Below are 17,431 nucleotides of genomic sequence, written 5' to 3' on the forward strand. Positions count from 1 at the left end.
AATTATGGAATTATCCTGTAATGAATTGTTACAAATAACTAAGACAGAAGAAAGTGGATGCATATTCAAGTAATAAATATTGATTTTGAGAGTTTGACATGACTTATCTCCCTCATGTTGCACAGGTAGCTGTAATATTGCATCTCATGGAGAAAGTACCTGACTGCAACATGCGTCATCAACAACAATCTACATTTATATAGCACACTTAAAACAGCACAGGATCAGATACAAATTTGACACTGAAGGTGACCAAAAGCTTTGCCAAAGGATCTGCTTTTATAGGAATAAAAAAAGGGGTTCAGGGATGGAATTGCAGAGTTCAGATTCTCACTGGTTGAAGGTACAATCATCAAAGATGGAACAATAAAAATGACAAGAGACTAGAATTTATCAGGGATTAGTGAAGCGTGTTGGTTTTGAGCGAAATTGAATACTGATACCTGACAAACGTCCACAGTATTTTATTTTTATTCTTCTTTCTAATACCTGCCTATTGGATCTAAAATAAAGGTGTTGGGCAGTGCAATTGTGGAAGATGCGACTGCTATGAAGGATGGAGTGGCAGAATATGTGAGCATCCGGAGTCTTGTCGCATGTCAGTTGAGGAAAGTGCAAGGAAATGTCGAGGAAATTCTAATTTACCCTGTTCAGGAAGAGGTTGGTGAAATTCCACTTTTTATATTGACAATGTTTGATATTATTTGCTTTAATATTAATGACAGTATATCAGATATTTATTGCTCAAATTTCTCTGATGATTTCTGTCTGTTCCCTGTCATCGTAATAAAAAACAAACTTTACAATCTGTAGAATTTGCTACCCGAGGAAATGTTAACTGTGCGGGACACAGATGGAGTTAGTTCCTTCCTTCAAGCCAAGATGTGACAATCAGTGGGCAAGGGACTGACATCCAACTGAGTCTACCATCAGGAAGCAAATATTGCTGGAAAGGCAGCTAAAAATATAAGACTTTCATTCCTCTAGCACCTTTCATGGTTGCAGGATGTCCCAATGCACTTTTTAAAATTATTTCACAGTGTATGTGGTATTGCTGGCAGGCCCAGCATTTATTGCCCATCATTAATTGCCTTGATAAAGGAGTGGTGAACCTACCTTCCTGTATTGCTGCAATCTGGGTGGTGTAGATGTTGTTAGGAAGGGAGTGACAGGATTTAGACCCAGTGACATTGATGGAGTACTGATCTGGTTCCAAGTCAGGATGGTGTTTGCCTTGGAGGGGAATGTGTAGGTAGTGGTTTTTCCCATGTCTGTGCTGCGTTTGTCCTTCTAGGTGGTAAAGTTCATGGTCTTGAAGGTACTGTTGAAGGAGCCTTGGTGAATTGCTGGCTGTTTTGTCCTAAATGAGTTCACAATTCTTGAGTGTTGTTAGAGCTGCACCTATCCAGGTAAGTGGAGAATATTCCATCACACTCCTGACTTCAGCCTTGTAGATGGTGGACAGACATTGGGAATCAGGTGGTGACTTACTCACAGCAGAATGCCAGTGTCTGACCTGCACTTGTAGCCACAGTATTAATGTGGCTGGTCCAATTCAATTTCTGGTTAATGTTTATTGTCAGGATGTTGATCATGAGAAATTCAGTGATAGTAATGTCATTGAATGTCTAGTAGCAATAGTTAGGGTCTCTATTGTTGCAGATGGTCATTTACTCAAAGTTGTCAGATCCAGCATGAATGTTGTCTTGATTTCACTGTATATGGAGCACCTCTTCAGTATTTCAGGTGTCACAAATAGCACTGACCGTTGTGCAATCATCAGGGAGCATCTGTACTTTTGACCTTTTGATGGAGGGAAGTTCATTGATGAAGCTGTTGAAAATGGTTGGACATGGGCCACTACCCTGAGGAACTCCAGCAGCAGTGGACCAGCACTGATTGATTCGCCTCCAATGAACTACAACCACCTTCCTTTGTCCTAGGTATCACACCAACAAATGGAGACTTTCCTGAATCCCACGGACTCCAGTTCTGATAGGGCTCTTTGATTCCACACTCAGCCAAAGGTTGCTTTGATGCTACTGTTACTTCACCTTGAGTTCATATTTGAACTAAGGCTGTAATGAGGTCAGGAGCTGAGTGGCTCTGGTGGAACCTAAACTGTGCATCAGTGAGCAGGTTATTGCAGAGTAGGGACTGCTTGCTAACAAAGTTGATGACACCTTTCTTCACTTTGCTAACGCTCAAGAGTAGATGAGCGTTAATTGGCTGGGTTGGATTATTCTGCATTTTGAGTGCAAGACATACCTGGGCAATTTTTCACACCATCAGGTAGGTGCCACTGTAGTAGCTGTACTGGAAAAGCTTGGCTTCATCTAGTTCTGGAGCACAAGTCCTCAGTACTATTACTGGAATGTTGTCAGGGCCCATAGCAATTACTGCATCCTGTGTCTTCAGCTGTTTCTTCATATCATGTGGAATGAATTGAATTGGCTGAAGACCAGCGTCTGTGATGCTGGGGACCTCAGGAGTGGACAAAAATGGATCATTTACTTGGTAACTCTGGCTGAAGATGGTGACAAATAGTTCAGCCTTTTGCACTATTTTTCTGGGATGACCCCAGCATTGAGGATGGGGTTATTTGTGGAGCTTCCTACGAATGTAAGTTGTTTAATTGCCTGCCACCATTCAAAACTGGTGTGGTGGGACTGCAGAGCACAAATCTGATCTGATGGTTGTAGACAGGGCCAGAAATCAAGGGCCCTGGTGATGGTCCTAATCCTAATCTGAGAACAGTGGCCCCAACCTGTGCAAAGCAGGCATCTGGAGCCCTGGTTATTGTCTATAATTTAGACATAGTCCCGGACTTGGTTGTGGCATCTCTTCGCTCTGTCTATTGAAATAGTCCTTTGTGTTGTATCGTTGGCACACTTTGACTCCTTATTTTGAGGTATGCTTGGTGCTGCTCCTGGCATGCCCTCTTCCCCTCTCTCTTGAGCCAGGCTTGATTCCTTGGTCTAATGGTAATGGTCGAATGGGAGAAATGCCAGGTCATGAGGATCCAAATTGTGGTTGAATGCAGAAACAAAAACAGGAGTTGCTGGAAAAGGTCAGCAGGTCTGGCAACATCTGTGGAGACAAATCAGAGTTAACATTTCAGGTCTGGTGACCCTTCATCAGAACTTCCTCTTTTCTGAGGAAGGGTCACGGGACCCGAAATGTTAACTCTGATTTGTCTTCACAGTTGTTGTCAGACCTGCTGAGCTTTTCTAGCGACTTCTGTTTTCGTTTCTGATTTATGGTATACTCAGTTCTTTCAGTTCTTATGTGGTTGAATACAACCCTGGTGCTGATGGCTCATGGTGTCTCCTGGATGCCCAGTTTTTAGTTGCTAGATCTGGTCAAAGTCTGTCCCATTAGCACAGCGGCACTGCCACACAAGATGATGTAGACTATCCTCAATGTGAAGGTGGGACTTTGCATCCACAAGGATTGTGCAGTGGTCATTTCCGCTGGTGTTGTCATGAACAGATACATCAGTCGTAGGTCGAATGATGAGGATTAGATGAAATTGGTTTCTCCCTTTTTTTGGTTCCCTCACAATTTGCTGCAGACCCAGTCTTGTGGCAAAACAGATACTGTTGGAAAAGCTCAGCAGGGTCTGGCAGCATCTGTGAAGAAAAAAAATAGAGTCAATGTTTCAGGTCCGGTGACCCTTCCTCAGAACAGTTCACGAAATGTTAACTCTGACTTTTTTCTTCACCGATGCTGCCAGACCTGCTGAGCTTTTCCAGCAACTTCTGTTTTGGTTCCAGTCTTGTAGCCAAGTGCTTAAGGACTTGGCCAGCTCAGTCAGTTGTGGTACAACTGAGCCATGGTTGGAGGTGAACATTGAGGTTCCTCACCCAGAGTACAACATGGAGTAATACTGATTTAACAGCTGATGGAGGGTGGTAGGTGGTAATCAGGAGGAGATATTCTTGCCCATGTTTGACCTGATGGCATGAAACATTATGATGTTTGGAATCAATGTTGAGCACTCCCGCGCAACTCCCTCCTGAGTATATAGCACTGTGCTGCCACCACTCATGGATTTGTTTTGCCAATGGGACCAGACGTACCTGGGGTAATGGTGTTATTGTCTGGAGACATGCTAAGTTATGATTATATGAGCATGACTATGTCAGGCTTTTGTTTGGCTAGTCTATGGGCCAACTCTCCTCATCGAACTTCTTCAGAACTGATGTTAACTCTGTTTTGCTCACTCCATAGATGCTGTCAGACCTGCTGATTTTCTCCAGCATTTTTCATGTTTATTTCAGATTCCCACCAACTACAGTATTTGTTTTTATTACCCTGAAATTCTTTCCTGTTTAAAAGTTACAATTGAATCTGCTTCCACTGCTCTCAGACCATGTATTCCTGTCATAACAATTTGTTATGTGAGAAAATCTCCCCATTTCTGCCTTAAGTTCTTCTGCTGAGGTTTTTAATTCAGTGTCCTCTGGTTGCTGGCTCTGCTGCCAAGGATAAAACAAGGAGAAACTATCAAATCACTTCCTGATTTTTGAACACCTCCATTAAATCTCCTCTTAACTTTCTCTGTTCTAAGTAGAACAATCCCAGTCTCGCCACATAAGTGAAATCCACTATCCCGGTACAATTTGACTAACCCTCCCCCGCACTTCCCTCACAGTGTGAGTAATAAACGTGTTTTTTGATATACTATTTGCACATCATATTTGATCCTGCATTTTCCACATTCTCAGCACTGAAGTGATTATAAGCTGTGCTAGTTTCCATGGCAATAACTCTGCTGGCTGCAGTATAGTTGCAGATATGCACTTTACTACTGTGTCATTAAAGCTGCTAAATTATAACATTTTCTGCGACTGTGAATCAGAAAGCAAGGACAAACTGCATCAACATTGAAACAAGTGAAAGCTTCATCCTCTAGGGAATCAAAATTTGTTCACACATCATTCAACTGAAGCAATGTCTTAACTGCATTGCTACTTCGAACTTTTTGCTTGTTTCATAAGAATATTGACTAAGGGTTGATCTAATTGGGGTTGAAGAGACTTGAAGGAGTTGATGAGATAAAGGGGAAAAATCTATTTTCCCTAGCTGATGGAAGAAGAGGGAAAGATAGGAATGGTAAGGTGGTGTCCAGAAGAAGGGGCTGAACTTTAAAATTACAGCCAGGATGGTATTAGGAGTCAGCCATAGCGTCATAGTGATGTACAGCATGGAAACAGGTCCTTCGGTCCAACTCCGTGCTGACCAGATATTCTAAATTAATCGAGTCCCATTTGTCAGCATTTGGCCCACATCCTTCTAAACCCTTCCTATTCACATAACCACCTAGATGACTTTTAAATGTTGTAATTGTACCAGCCTCCACCACTTCCTCCAGCAGCTCATTCCGTACACACACCACCCTCTGTGTGAAAAATTTGCTCCTTAAACGGTCCCTTTTAAATCTTTCCCATCTCACCTTAAACCTATGCCGTCTTATTTTGGACTCCCTTACCCTGGGGAAAAGACCTTGTCCATTCACCCTATCCACGCCCCTCATCATTTCATAAACTTCTATAAGGTCACCTCTCAGCCTCTGACGCTCCTGGGAAAATAGCCCCAGCCCTTTCAGCCTCTCCCTGTAACTCAAATCCTCTAAGCCTGGCAATCCTTCCCACAAAGGGGAGTGGGAATTTGGTACCCTCTACCCAGTAAAGCTGTTGAGTTTAAGGGTTGACTTAAAATCTCACAACTGAGATTGAAAGATTTTTGTTGAGAAGAGTATGAAGCCTGATGGAAGGTGAGTTAGGATACAGGCCAATGTTGATAACATTGAATGGGTCTTCCTCTTTCCATGTCCCTGTTCTGTGAATTATGTACAGTGTAAGCAATTACTGCCTAACAAAACTGAAAATTAACTGTAGGACCATTGACATTAATATCCTTGACCACCATCGTCAAGGGCATCATAAGATCCAAAGATCAACACTCTGTACTTCTTTGATACAGTAGACAGCTTAAGGGTGGAGGTCTGAGTGGGTGAGTGGTACAGTCTGAGGTGAGGTGCATTTTGGTGAGGATGGGTAATTTCGTTGAGAAGCAAAAGTGTAATATTTGTACCAGGGACTTAGAATAACATTTGTTACTTTTTAAACAAGGTATTATAAAGCAACAGCTTGAATTTTTCTAGCATCTTTAATGTTGTAAAATGCTTTAAGGTGCTCCACAGGCAAGATTATCAAATGACCTTTGATACTGAGCCAAAGCAGGAGATATTGGGAGAATTCTCCTTGCACAGAAAGTGGAGTTTCTTTATTCTATACCACTATTCGTCTATGACTATCTTAAAGGAAGAGGGTTGAGTAGAAATACAGTGGTTTAAGGAAGGTATTCTGCAATTTAGGACAAGCCGCTGAAAGCATGTCTATTGTTGGTAGTTAATTAAAATTGGGCAATGCTCAAGAGGCCAAAATTGAGGAATGCAGAGATTCTGGAGAATTTTAAGTTCATAAGCAATTAGAGATAGGCAGGGTGAGGCCATGGAGAGATCTGAATAAAAACATTGAAGAGCTGAATTATCTGAGATCCCAGATTCTTAGTCCTACCATGGAGAACCCAAGTTGACGTGATAGAAGACATTTTTTGGGCAATTTCTTCGTTTTCCTGTAAGAAAACCTTGAAGTTAAGCTGCCTAGATAAATTAACATTAAAGACATCACAGACATTAAGTCCGACTGGCCTGTCACTCATTGAGTAAATGCAAACAGTGACCTCCTCATGATAGCTTCTATTGTTTAAAAACACTTTTATTTTTCATATAATGTAGTAAACAGTACAATTTGAAGTGGCTGCTCGAACAGAAACACAATTTGATGGATGCACACAATTCTTTGAATGTGGCAGGACCAGTTGAGAACACTTTAAAAGAGCAGATGGGATCCTTGGTTTGATGAACAGAGCTGTAGAATACAAAATTAGGAAGCTATACCAAACTTCTATAAATCATTGGTTATGTCCCAACTGCTGTATTGTGTCCAAATTCTGGACGCTGCATTTCAGGAAGGATATCAACGCCTCTGACATCTACCAGAGGGTAAGGGATCTCAGTTACTTGGACAGACTGAACAAGTTGGAATGGTTCTCCTTAAAACTCAGGAAATTAAGAGGACTGCAGACTTTCAGTCATTGAGTATTTTCACGACAAAAGTTGATAGATTTCTAAATATTTAAAACATCAAAGCACATGGGGATGGTGCAGAAAAATGGCATTGAGGGCAAAAATCAGACCTGGTGCATTTGAATGGCAGAAGGGATGATTAGCCTACTTCTACTCTTGTTTCCCATATTCCTATGTTCACATTTATAGAACATTTTGGTAGAGTAAATAAGGAGAAGCTGTTTCAATTGCTTGTAGTTTTGCTAGCCAGAGGACACAGATGTAAGATTATCGGCAAATAGTGGAGGGGAGGCTGAAGCGTTTGTTTTTACATAGTTATGATCTTAAATGCACTGTTTGAAAGGGTGGTGCAAACAGATTCAACAGTAGAAGGGAATTGGATACATGCTTTTAAAAAAAAATCACAGGGCTATGGCGAAAGAATTGAGGAGTGAGCCTAACTGTATGACTCTATCAAAGAGCTAGCACAGGTCAATGGGCCGCATGTTTCTAATCCTGCTGTGCATCATTTTAGACACACAGTGGAAAATCTGCCTTTATATTGGAAATAAGAATTTGCCAGGTTGATGTCTAATTATTCCAAATGTTTCCAGACTGTCCGATTAATTTACTTTCGCCTCTGCCAAAGCAAATATCTAGAATTCAGAACACTTGCTGTATATATTTGTTAGATTGCTGCACTCAGCTGTTTGGACAGAGGTGCCTTTATTATGTTTTGAAAAGTCTTAGCGAATTCAAAGACCTAACTAACGGTGAGTGATTGTGGAGCCAATTATCCCAGGTAGCAACATTACAAAGGAAGGTGCAAGGCTGAGTAACCAAGCAAATTCCAAACTTCAAAAAAAAGTCTTCTGGCATTGACAAGATTTCTATTAGTCTGACCAATTTAAGAACATGTAAACACAGAGTTAATGAAACAGTTACCAGTTTTAGATAGTGTTCTATGTCTGATGTGGACTAAACTTTCAGTCACTGGTCTGAATATCTCGTGGCTCATTGTCAATTAACAGTCATGCATACAGCTCCCCGGCCCATCGACTCTGAAATTCCTTCTTCAATCTTTTGCAACTCTATCCCCTCACTCTCACTTTAAGAAGCTCCCTGAAACTTGTACCTTTGACCACGTGTCCTATGCACTCCTTACATATGGCTCTGTATTATATTAATCAGAAAAAAGCAGAATGCAAATACAGCTACACTGAGACTGTAACTCACCATGTGATGGATTTGCCACCATCATCCTCCTTCAGTGCTAAGCTGCACAGTTCCCATTTGATCTGCTGGTGGTAGAGTAAAAATCTCTTTCTGGTCAAGGTAGAAGAGGTTCTTGTGTTGAACAAGAAACAGTTTACTGCATGTTACTACAGGTTACATTGATATGCTGGCAATTGTTACAAAGACAATGGGTGAAATTTCCCCAGTACCTGAATGATGTGGGCATTGCTGAGAAAGTTGGAAGAACACAGCAAGAATAGAAAAAGTCAGATTCTCGACATAGAGAGAAAAGGAAGTCTGATACTTGCCTTAAGATTTCAACAGCTAGACGAAAGTCTTGCTCCTAAGTGGTGAGGGACCTATTTACACGTACTAGCATCTCATTAATACCTAAGCTCACCTTACTTAAATAAGCACATTGCCATTCTCCAGGTACTGATGGCACCAATCCTGATTTGAAAATTAACATGGTTAACTGATGACTACAGCTCACTGGCATCTTCTCCAAGTCTCTACCTTGGCCACAATCTCAGGATACGCTCAATGGGCAGCGACCACCTGCACTCCCCATCCATGTCAATGGGCAGAGCACCAGCCTCACCGCATCATCACCATGCATCTTGGGTTAACTTATTATACAGTTTAGCACTTCCCTATGGCACTTTGGAGCTCACTGACACCTCACATTGCAAAGCAAGTACAAGGCACTCATATGCATTCAAATGGAGTGTATTTCAAAGTGTATTACTTTCTTAGTACTCAATCGCTTTGCACTATTCGTGGATGCTCACAGCAACCTCTGCCTTGCCTTTTTGCGTATTGCTGCCTTCATTGAGAATTTACACCAATAGTAGTTCTACCTTGCTTTGAGTTTTAATGCAGAGAGAAAGCCAAGCGATGAGTCAATTCTAGCCAGCACTGAACAGTCGAGGGGATAGACTTGTTGCTGTACAATACTGTGCTACATCAATGTGAAACCCACAGCATGTGGAAGCAGCTTATACACAAATACACTGGATGTGCTTCAACCTAAAGTCTTAGGGAAGGCGAATTATGATCAGTCAGGGGTGCTACCACGGTCAGTCAAGGGCGTTGTCCAATCACAGTTCAAGAGTTTGCTCACGGTCAGTCGATGGCTTGGTGTGATCAGGGTCCTGGGATCCACATCCTAAAAGTCTGAGGTTTGGGCTAAGTTCAGTCGTCCAGGTCCAGCCCAATCAGTTTGGGAGTTCGGTAAGTAGTTTGGGAGATCCACAGAAATCCCTCAGCAGTCTGGGTTGCCCTCAGTTGGGGCTACCATCCCAGTTTGGTTTGGGACCTGAGCCATGGTCAGTCCAGGGGGTTTGGGCACTAATCTTCAAGGGCAGTTATCAAGGGGAGGTGCTGTCTTGGGGAAAGTGGGTATCTCCAAGTTGAGGATTGGAGCCAGTACTTTGGGATACAGAGGTGACAATCACTGTGAAGGAAGACAACTTGAGATATAAGGGTGGGAGCTGAAATAGCACGGGAGGGCATGGGGTACTGTAACAGGCTGGGGTCTTTGATGGCTTAACTTGAGAAGGTGAACAGTGGATCATGATATTAAGTGCTAAGACTGACTCTCAGAGGGAAAATCGGAGCTATTGATAGTTTAATAAAAAAGGGCTAGGTGGGAAAGCTGGGAGGCTCAAAGCTAAAGATTTTGTCAAGGATTTCAGTGCAAGATAACAGGCAGATCCTTCACCTCACTCTCTCCACTGAGATCTGGAAAGTCTTCCAGTTTCAACTTAATCTCAACTGCGCATAAAACACGAAAAATACCAGCACGCCAGAGTGGACAGAGCAAGTTTTTATTTTCTATATGCAGCTGAATACCCCTTGTGAGGAATGTGAGGCCCTTTGAAGGACAGTTGTGCTAATCAGCCATTGATGGTTTCAAGGCTAAAGACATGTGCAACCAGACAAATGTGTAGCTCATACATTGATCCATAATGTAGATTAGAAATTCTGGCCACAAGCAATCCTGACCACATCATGGGTCATTATGTATTAATCTTAGTCACCTCTGTGAAGCAGAAGTAATCACAAGTGACCATTAAGGACTCACTTGTGGCCCACGTTTCCTAAACACATTCCAAAGGTCTCATTGGCTATACATGGGTATAAGGAATTTTTCCTCTCACACTGATTTGTAAACATGCCAGAACATTGGTCTGTCTTCATGTTGTACATTTCTAAACTTAATGTCATGACTAACTGTTCACCAAGGCATGTTGAACTCTGAGTTAGATCAGTTAAAGATTTGTTAGCTGGCTCTAGTGGGGGGCTGTCCTGCTCATTGGTTCTCTGGGTCTCTGATTGATCAGGTTTCCTTGCAATTCTTTCTGATACTTACAACCTGAACTCTCTTCAGTGTTGATAGCATTGGGAAATGTTTCTGCTAATTGAGTACAGTCACAGGTTTCTTTGACCTGTTGACCCATGACTTGGTGCTCCTGGATCACTTCCTTCTTACTTTAATTCCTATGGCCATTTGAGGAAAAGACACACATTCTTACTCAAAAGTGAGAATTCTTGATTGTGAAGTATTAGAGATTTTTTACTAATATGTTTCTTATATTGGACTAATGTTTATAGAATAGCTTTAATCTTCAGTGCTACACCTCCTAGATCATACAATGGCACTTCTGTTGGCTGTAGAATGTGTTTTATTGATCATATTTCATTATCTGATAATAAAGAATATTGATCCTCATCTCAATATCTAACTTAAAATTTTTGAGATGACCACTAACATAACTGTTCTTCTGCCAAAATATAAGATATGATCATCTATTTTCTCAAGGAATATTTTAGCTTTTTTTTTATTGCTGTAGACTGTTCTACTTTTCTAAACTGTTTGTGTAGGTAGTAGGAACTGCAGATGCTGGAGAATCCGAGACAACAAGGTGCAGGGCTGGATGAACACAGCAGGCCAAGCAGCATCATAGGAGCAGAGAGGCTGACGTTTCGGGTCTAGGCCCGAAACATCAGCCTCTCTGCTCCTATGATGCTGCTTGGCCTGCTGTGTTCATCCAGCCCTGCACCTTGTTGTTTGTGTAGGTAGTTTGCTTTTGCTTTTCTGAGACCATGTCCTACTTTAGCACATTTTCTGAATATGAACTTTTGTGTGACAGGCATTCACATATAATAGCTGGGCACTGTCTGTGCCTGTGAAGTTTCTTAACTCCAAAGCACAGACAGGAAGTTTTAGTGTCCAGGCCCAATATACTTGCTGTAGTAATTTCTCGAGTTTGTTTTTGTGGATTTGTAGTCTAACAACTGAATGGATTCTACTGATCTCCTGTGCTTCCTGATTTGTGCTTCTTCTGGACTTTTGCTTCAAACACCATCTGAATGGTTTACTCTAGAGTGAAATTTTCTTTGGACACCAATGAATCTAACAAAAACTCATCCACAATTCTGACAACAATTCTTTCTCTAATGAATTCTGACTTCAAATTACCATAGTCACAGTTTTCTACTTATTTCTACAAATTAACAACAAAATCAGGTACGAGTTATCCTTGATGCTGAATTCTTTTATCAAATCTTGTCCTTGCAAAAATTGATTTATTCTGACTTTTAATTAATTGTTAAAGGTTTTAATTTCTTCTTCAAAAATAAATGTTGCTTCTTTCATTATTCACAAGCTGGAGCATTATCAGCTATACAAAGAAAATGAAGTAGCAGTAGGTTCTTTGGCCATTCAAACCTGCTTTACCATTCAATATGATCATAGCTATTCACCCTGTTCACACTTTCTCCCTATATCCTTTGGTTTCTTTAGCTACTAAGCTGTTCTGTATTGTCAAAATCGTTTTCTCAAAGATATCCATGTCTGAAATTAAATGTTTTCGGCAATAATAATTTTGATCCAATGTCTTTCTAATGTGATTATTTATTGTCCTTGCTAAAAAAAAACTTTTAGCTTGCAATAATAGTTGCAGTACTGCACCATGTTGTTGAATTGCAAGGTTTTTCTGCATTTTGTGGCTACAAAGGATGATTCCCGCTTTCTTTTTGCAGCTTCACTGGATGAATCTCTGTTTCTAGCCTTACTAAATGATTCCCATTCCATTAATGGCTTTACTAAATGAATCCCACTGCCTGCAACTTTAATAAACATGGTTTGCTTTAATCATGGTTTTAATTTACAGATTTAAAGGTTGCAATGTGCTTCTTTAATATTTTTTTCGAGATGATTCCAAATCCCTACATGCTTCCTGCCTTTAATAAGGTTTAAATGAAGGATTGCTTAATTAATTTACTGTTTACTTTACTGCTGTGGCCTTTGATTCCCCTTCGTTGTATCTCACTGTTCCTACCAGTTATGACTGATGCTCAACTGAGCTGTCATTAATTTCCTGAGTTTTCTTATTTTGAGCATGTATTACAGTGCCACTTTTTTAAAAAAATGTTTTTTTCTTGACCACCAGGGATCTGAATTTTAGTCATAGAGCCTCCAATGTCTGCTAACTCGCTGACTGAACCAACTCGGGACTGTTCCAATAGATCACCACCATGAGATGCAGACTGTCACTGCTTTGGAGTTACTAATTCTCCTTCTCCAGGGAATTCCTAATTCTTCTGATACTGCTCATCTTTTACCAGCTCTGAAATGTTTTTACCATTGACTGTAGATTATTCCATGTCTTAAAGTGCAGCTATTCCCTACCGCTGACTATCTGTACGAGCAAGCAACTTACGGCTGAGTCTGAATGTGCTAAAATATCTTCAGACTCTCCCCACTGCCGGCATGTGTACGTGCACCTAAATGAAACTGAACAGGTCTGAAAAAGGTTCACCGGCCCCGAAACATTAATTCCGTTCCTCTCTTCAAGGAAGCTGCCAGACCTGCTGAGTTTCTCCACAATTTCTGTTTTGTTTTAGACTTTCAGCATCTGCAGTTGTTTGTTTAAATTTAGAGATAAATGACTTCCTGATCTAACGAGGAGAGGACCGTGTGTTTATTGCATATTAGCAACTAGTCACATTAATGTGATAAACATTATTACAGAGACTATGAGGAGGATTTAATGTTAGGTCTTACTGCTTTGAGGTACAAAGCTGCTTTGCCATCAAGTCCATGTGACATCTTTACTATAGGTGGTGTTTCAGGCACTGCTTGGTATTAACACTTGAACTCTTGTACATTACACAGCATTAACACACCTGAGATCAATAAACACAGAGTACCCAGTAAACATGCTGCACTCACATTCTTGAGTTAATGCAAAATTTCAATCTCCACGTTCAGAAAATATAGTGTTAGTGAGGAGCGTTACGTAAATACATGCCTTTCTTTCTTGTGGGCATATTTGATTATCAGTATTCATCTTAAAGCTCCACAAATTGAGTTTCAGTGCACAGATACAGAGCACTCCATAAAACGTCCTAATCAGCTTTAATTTGAACTGTCTGCTTTAAGAGTTACTAAGTTCTGTTAAATTATGGGCTTGGTGCTGATATACAATAAAATCTACTTTTGGCTAAAAGTACTTGAATAACATGCAATGTCTCCTGGCCAAAACATCCCTTTTCTCTGGCTTCCGTCTTCATGATTAAGGGAAATGCCTTGGGCAATGTCTTCGCATAGCTTGATGTTTGTAGGATTATTATTAATCTTTTACTGGCAGGGCTGTTGGAACTAATTGGGATTCATCATCTCACTGTTAATTAGATATTTCTCAGAAATTTTGAGGGTGAGCACATGTGAAATATGAAGCTGAAGAAAGGACACCAGAGGTTGCCCTAGGTGGCAAATGACAATGCAAAATGCGTAATAGTATAATCAGAATATAAAAATGTGAGGGTATTGAGTTAGAATAGTTTCTGATTTATTCTGCGATTGTTTTGGATTGGAGATAGTGGAAGGATTGATCAGGAAATAGAGAATTCATTCTATTAAATTCTTAAACATTGCTAAAAAGTGATAGAAAGGGCTGCAGGGTGGCTCAGAGGTTAGCACTGCTGCCTCACAGCACCAGGGACCCAGGTTTGAGTCCAGCTCGGATGACTATCTGTGCAGAGTTTGAACATTCTCCCCGAGCCTGCGTGGGTTTCCTCTGGGAGCTCTCGATTCCTCCCACAGTCCAAAGATGTGCAGGTTAGGTGAACTGGCCATGCTAAATTACCCGTGGTGTCCAGGGATGTGTAGGCTAGGTGGATTAGCCGTGGGAAATCCAGAGTTATAGGGATACGGTGGGTCTGGCTGGGATGCTCTTAGAGCGTCAGCGAGGACTCAATGGGCTGAATGGCCTGCTTCCACACTGTAAGCATTCTATGATTCTTAAGTTGATGTTGCAGTAAGTCCCTCTTTGTTCAAGTCTGTTTCTGATTGTAATGAATGAAGGACAAAATGCTTCAATGTCTTGTCTCCGTTTAACAATGTTTACATTCTCTACTACCAAATATTTATTTTTCTTCTAGGGTTGTTTAGTTACCATAGTATTTGGAAACGGGGCACTGGGGGGACATAGATTGGGGTGTGACTCCAGTTGTGGAGTGGAACCTGAAATTTGTGTTCCCTTACATTCTGTGTTCTCTCTGATACTGCCAGTTTCCTACTGATATTCAACTTGGTTGACAGTGATGGCTTCCAGCAGGTTGGGAACTGCCTGGAAGTGGTTAATGGAATGAGGAAGGAAAAGTTGGAGAAAGGGGGAGGGGATGGCGACCTCTGATCCCAGTGAAGATCTTATCTGTGTTTTCAAGTGAATTGTGTGGTCCCATCCAGGGGTGGGGTTCTCTCTGTTGTCATCTCATTGCCGTTGTATGATTTCCACAGGTTCAGAATCACCAGCCAGTCACAGTTAAACATCCAAAGTAGGTTTGCTGATTTTGATAGAGATTTTGTTTCAAATTTTGAGTGGTCCAGATACAGTACAGAGGGAGAACCTGTTATAGAATCACAGAATCCCTGCAGTGTGGAAGTAGGCCATTTGGCCCATTGACTCTCACTGACCCTCTGAAGAGCATCCCACCTAGACCCAGCCTTCTATACTATCCCTGTAACCCTGCATTTCATATGGATAGTCCACCTACCCTACACATCATAGACACTATGGGTAATTTAGCATGGCCAATCCACCTAACCTGCACGTCTTTGGACTGTGGGAAGAAACCAGAGCACCCAGAGGAAACCTAATATTCTTACTGGTGGAAGGGTCGTGAACCAAAATCCTCAAGATGATTGACCAAAGCATTTTCATTTTGTGAGTGGTTAGGATCTGAAATACACTACCTGAGAGTGTGATGGGGTCAGGTTTAATCAGGGCTTTCAAAAGAGAATTGGATAAGCACCTGAGGCGAAATAAAAATATAGGTCTGTGGGGAGACAGTGAGGAATTGTGGCTAGCTAAGTTGCTCTTATAAAGAGCTAGTGTGGACCAGAAAAACCAAATTGTCTCCATCTGTTCTGTAACCATTCTGTGATTTTATGATCCTATCTCAGAATTCCTGCTTCGTTCATATATTAAATATGCCAACTAACCTCCTGAAAATGCATTGGTTGGCCATCTTTTGCCCTACATCAGTAATGATTGGAAATTACCAGCTTCAATCCAACTTCCTGACACATTTCCATGTTATGCTCAGTTAACACCACACCTCACCATCCCCTGCCCCCTTTTCCCTCTCAGCATCATGGAATTAAAAGCCAGAATTGTGTTCCTGGGAATAGGGAGTAAGGTGAGTTAAAGAACCCAAGACGCCAAAATTCAGGTTCTTGACTGTGGGATGAAATTTTAGAATTTATTTATCGGAACTCTAAAGATGGCTCCCTGACAATAGGCATCAGGAAGTCCTTTTTTTTGTGAGCAATAAGAAACCAATTAACAATGTTTTCTTGAGTCAGTGAAAGTCCAAATTCATTAACAATGAAGCCTATCAACAAGCATATGGCCTTTGTGTAGTCATTTGGGCCCATGCACACACAAATACACACACACACACACACAGACAGGGCTGAAGTAATACACAGGTCACAGTTCTTTGATTGTCTTAGAGTCTGATGTTGACTAACAGATTTCTTAGATGTAATCAGCTGTGTAGAATTTTGCAGTTACTGAAAATTCTTGTTTCTTTTATAATTTTCTCTATAGCTGTTTCTATGGGAACTAGGTGCGAACTTCTTCAGAGAGAATTTTTAGACAGCAACTTCTCTTCAATTATCTGTAAAAAAAGCTTTTGAATCCTCTCTTTAAATACTGGTTCCAGTAGTTCTTTGAGTAGGTCCATCTGTGGTCGCCACTACCTCAATATACAGTACTTTGCATCTTTTAGTGCCTTGCTGTGTCTGTGATAGATTTTGATGGTTGAAAACCTAACTGTTGGCCCCCAGTAGGAGCAATCCACTTTTGGAAAGGATTTTGATAGTCCATTGTCAGGTTTCCCTTGTTAGTTTTTGCTATGGATGTGGTGGTGTGTCGTGGGATGTCTGGGCTCAATCCTTCTCTTTGCATAATGAGTTTTAGATTTGAACACTTGTTCCAGAAATACCTGTTGTCAAGAAATCGCGTTCCATGCAGAGACAGTTGTGTCTCAATGTGAGCATACATTCCAGATGATTTTAATGTCAAGATAAATACCTCTCAGATAGTGTTTTCTCAGTATGTTCATCAATCTCAGCCATTAATCATTCTGCTGAATGTTCCATGAGTTTGGTTACTTTCCTGTCAGGTGACTTTGGTGGCCATTTTAAAAGATCCCAGCTCATTTTAACAATTTTCCCTCAACCCAAAATTCAGTTGATTGATGAGGTTTTAAAGATTAATTTACTTCATATCATTATAAGAGACAGGGAGGGGTGAGGCCAGGGAGGGATTTGAAGATGATGATGAGAATTTTAAATTTGAATCAGTGCCAAATGAGCAGCAATGTAGGTCAGTGAGCATCAGGGTGTGGGGTGATGATCATTTATCATTCTCCTCTGTTCACACTGTTCTCCAGAGGTTCAGTCAATCTTCTGTTAGAATTATTGAAGGAGACTGGAACAGCCACAAGTTTCACTTGGCATCAATCAAGGCCACCTTAAAATAA

General features: G+C 41.0%; 1 protein-coding gene across 1 annotated transcript in view; it reads left to right on the top strand.

The window, feature by feature from the left end:
• itgbl1 (integrin, beta-like 1) overlaps positions 1-17,431 on the top strand; it is a 260,246-nt gene that overhangs the window by 200,693 nt on the left and 42,122 nt on the right. Inside the window, exon 7 of the mRNA XM_048598369.1 lies at positions 514-660. Within this exon, the coding sequence (XP_048454326.1) occupies positions 514-660 (147 nt within the window). The remainder of the gene's footprint in view (positions 1-513; positions 661-17,431) is intronic.

Source organism: Rhincodon typus, chromosome 6 (genome assembly GCF_021869965.1).
Source record: "Rhincodon typus isolate 14 chromosome 6, sRhiTyp1.1, whole genome shotgun sequence".
In the NCBI taxonomy this organism is placed as follows: domain Eukaryota; kingdom Metazoa; phylum Chordata; class Chondrichthyes; order Orectolobiformes; family Rhincodontidae; genus Rhincodon; species Rhincodon typus.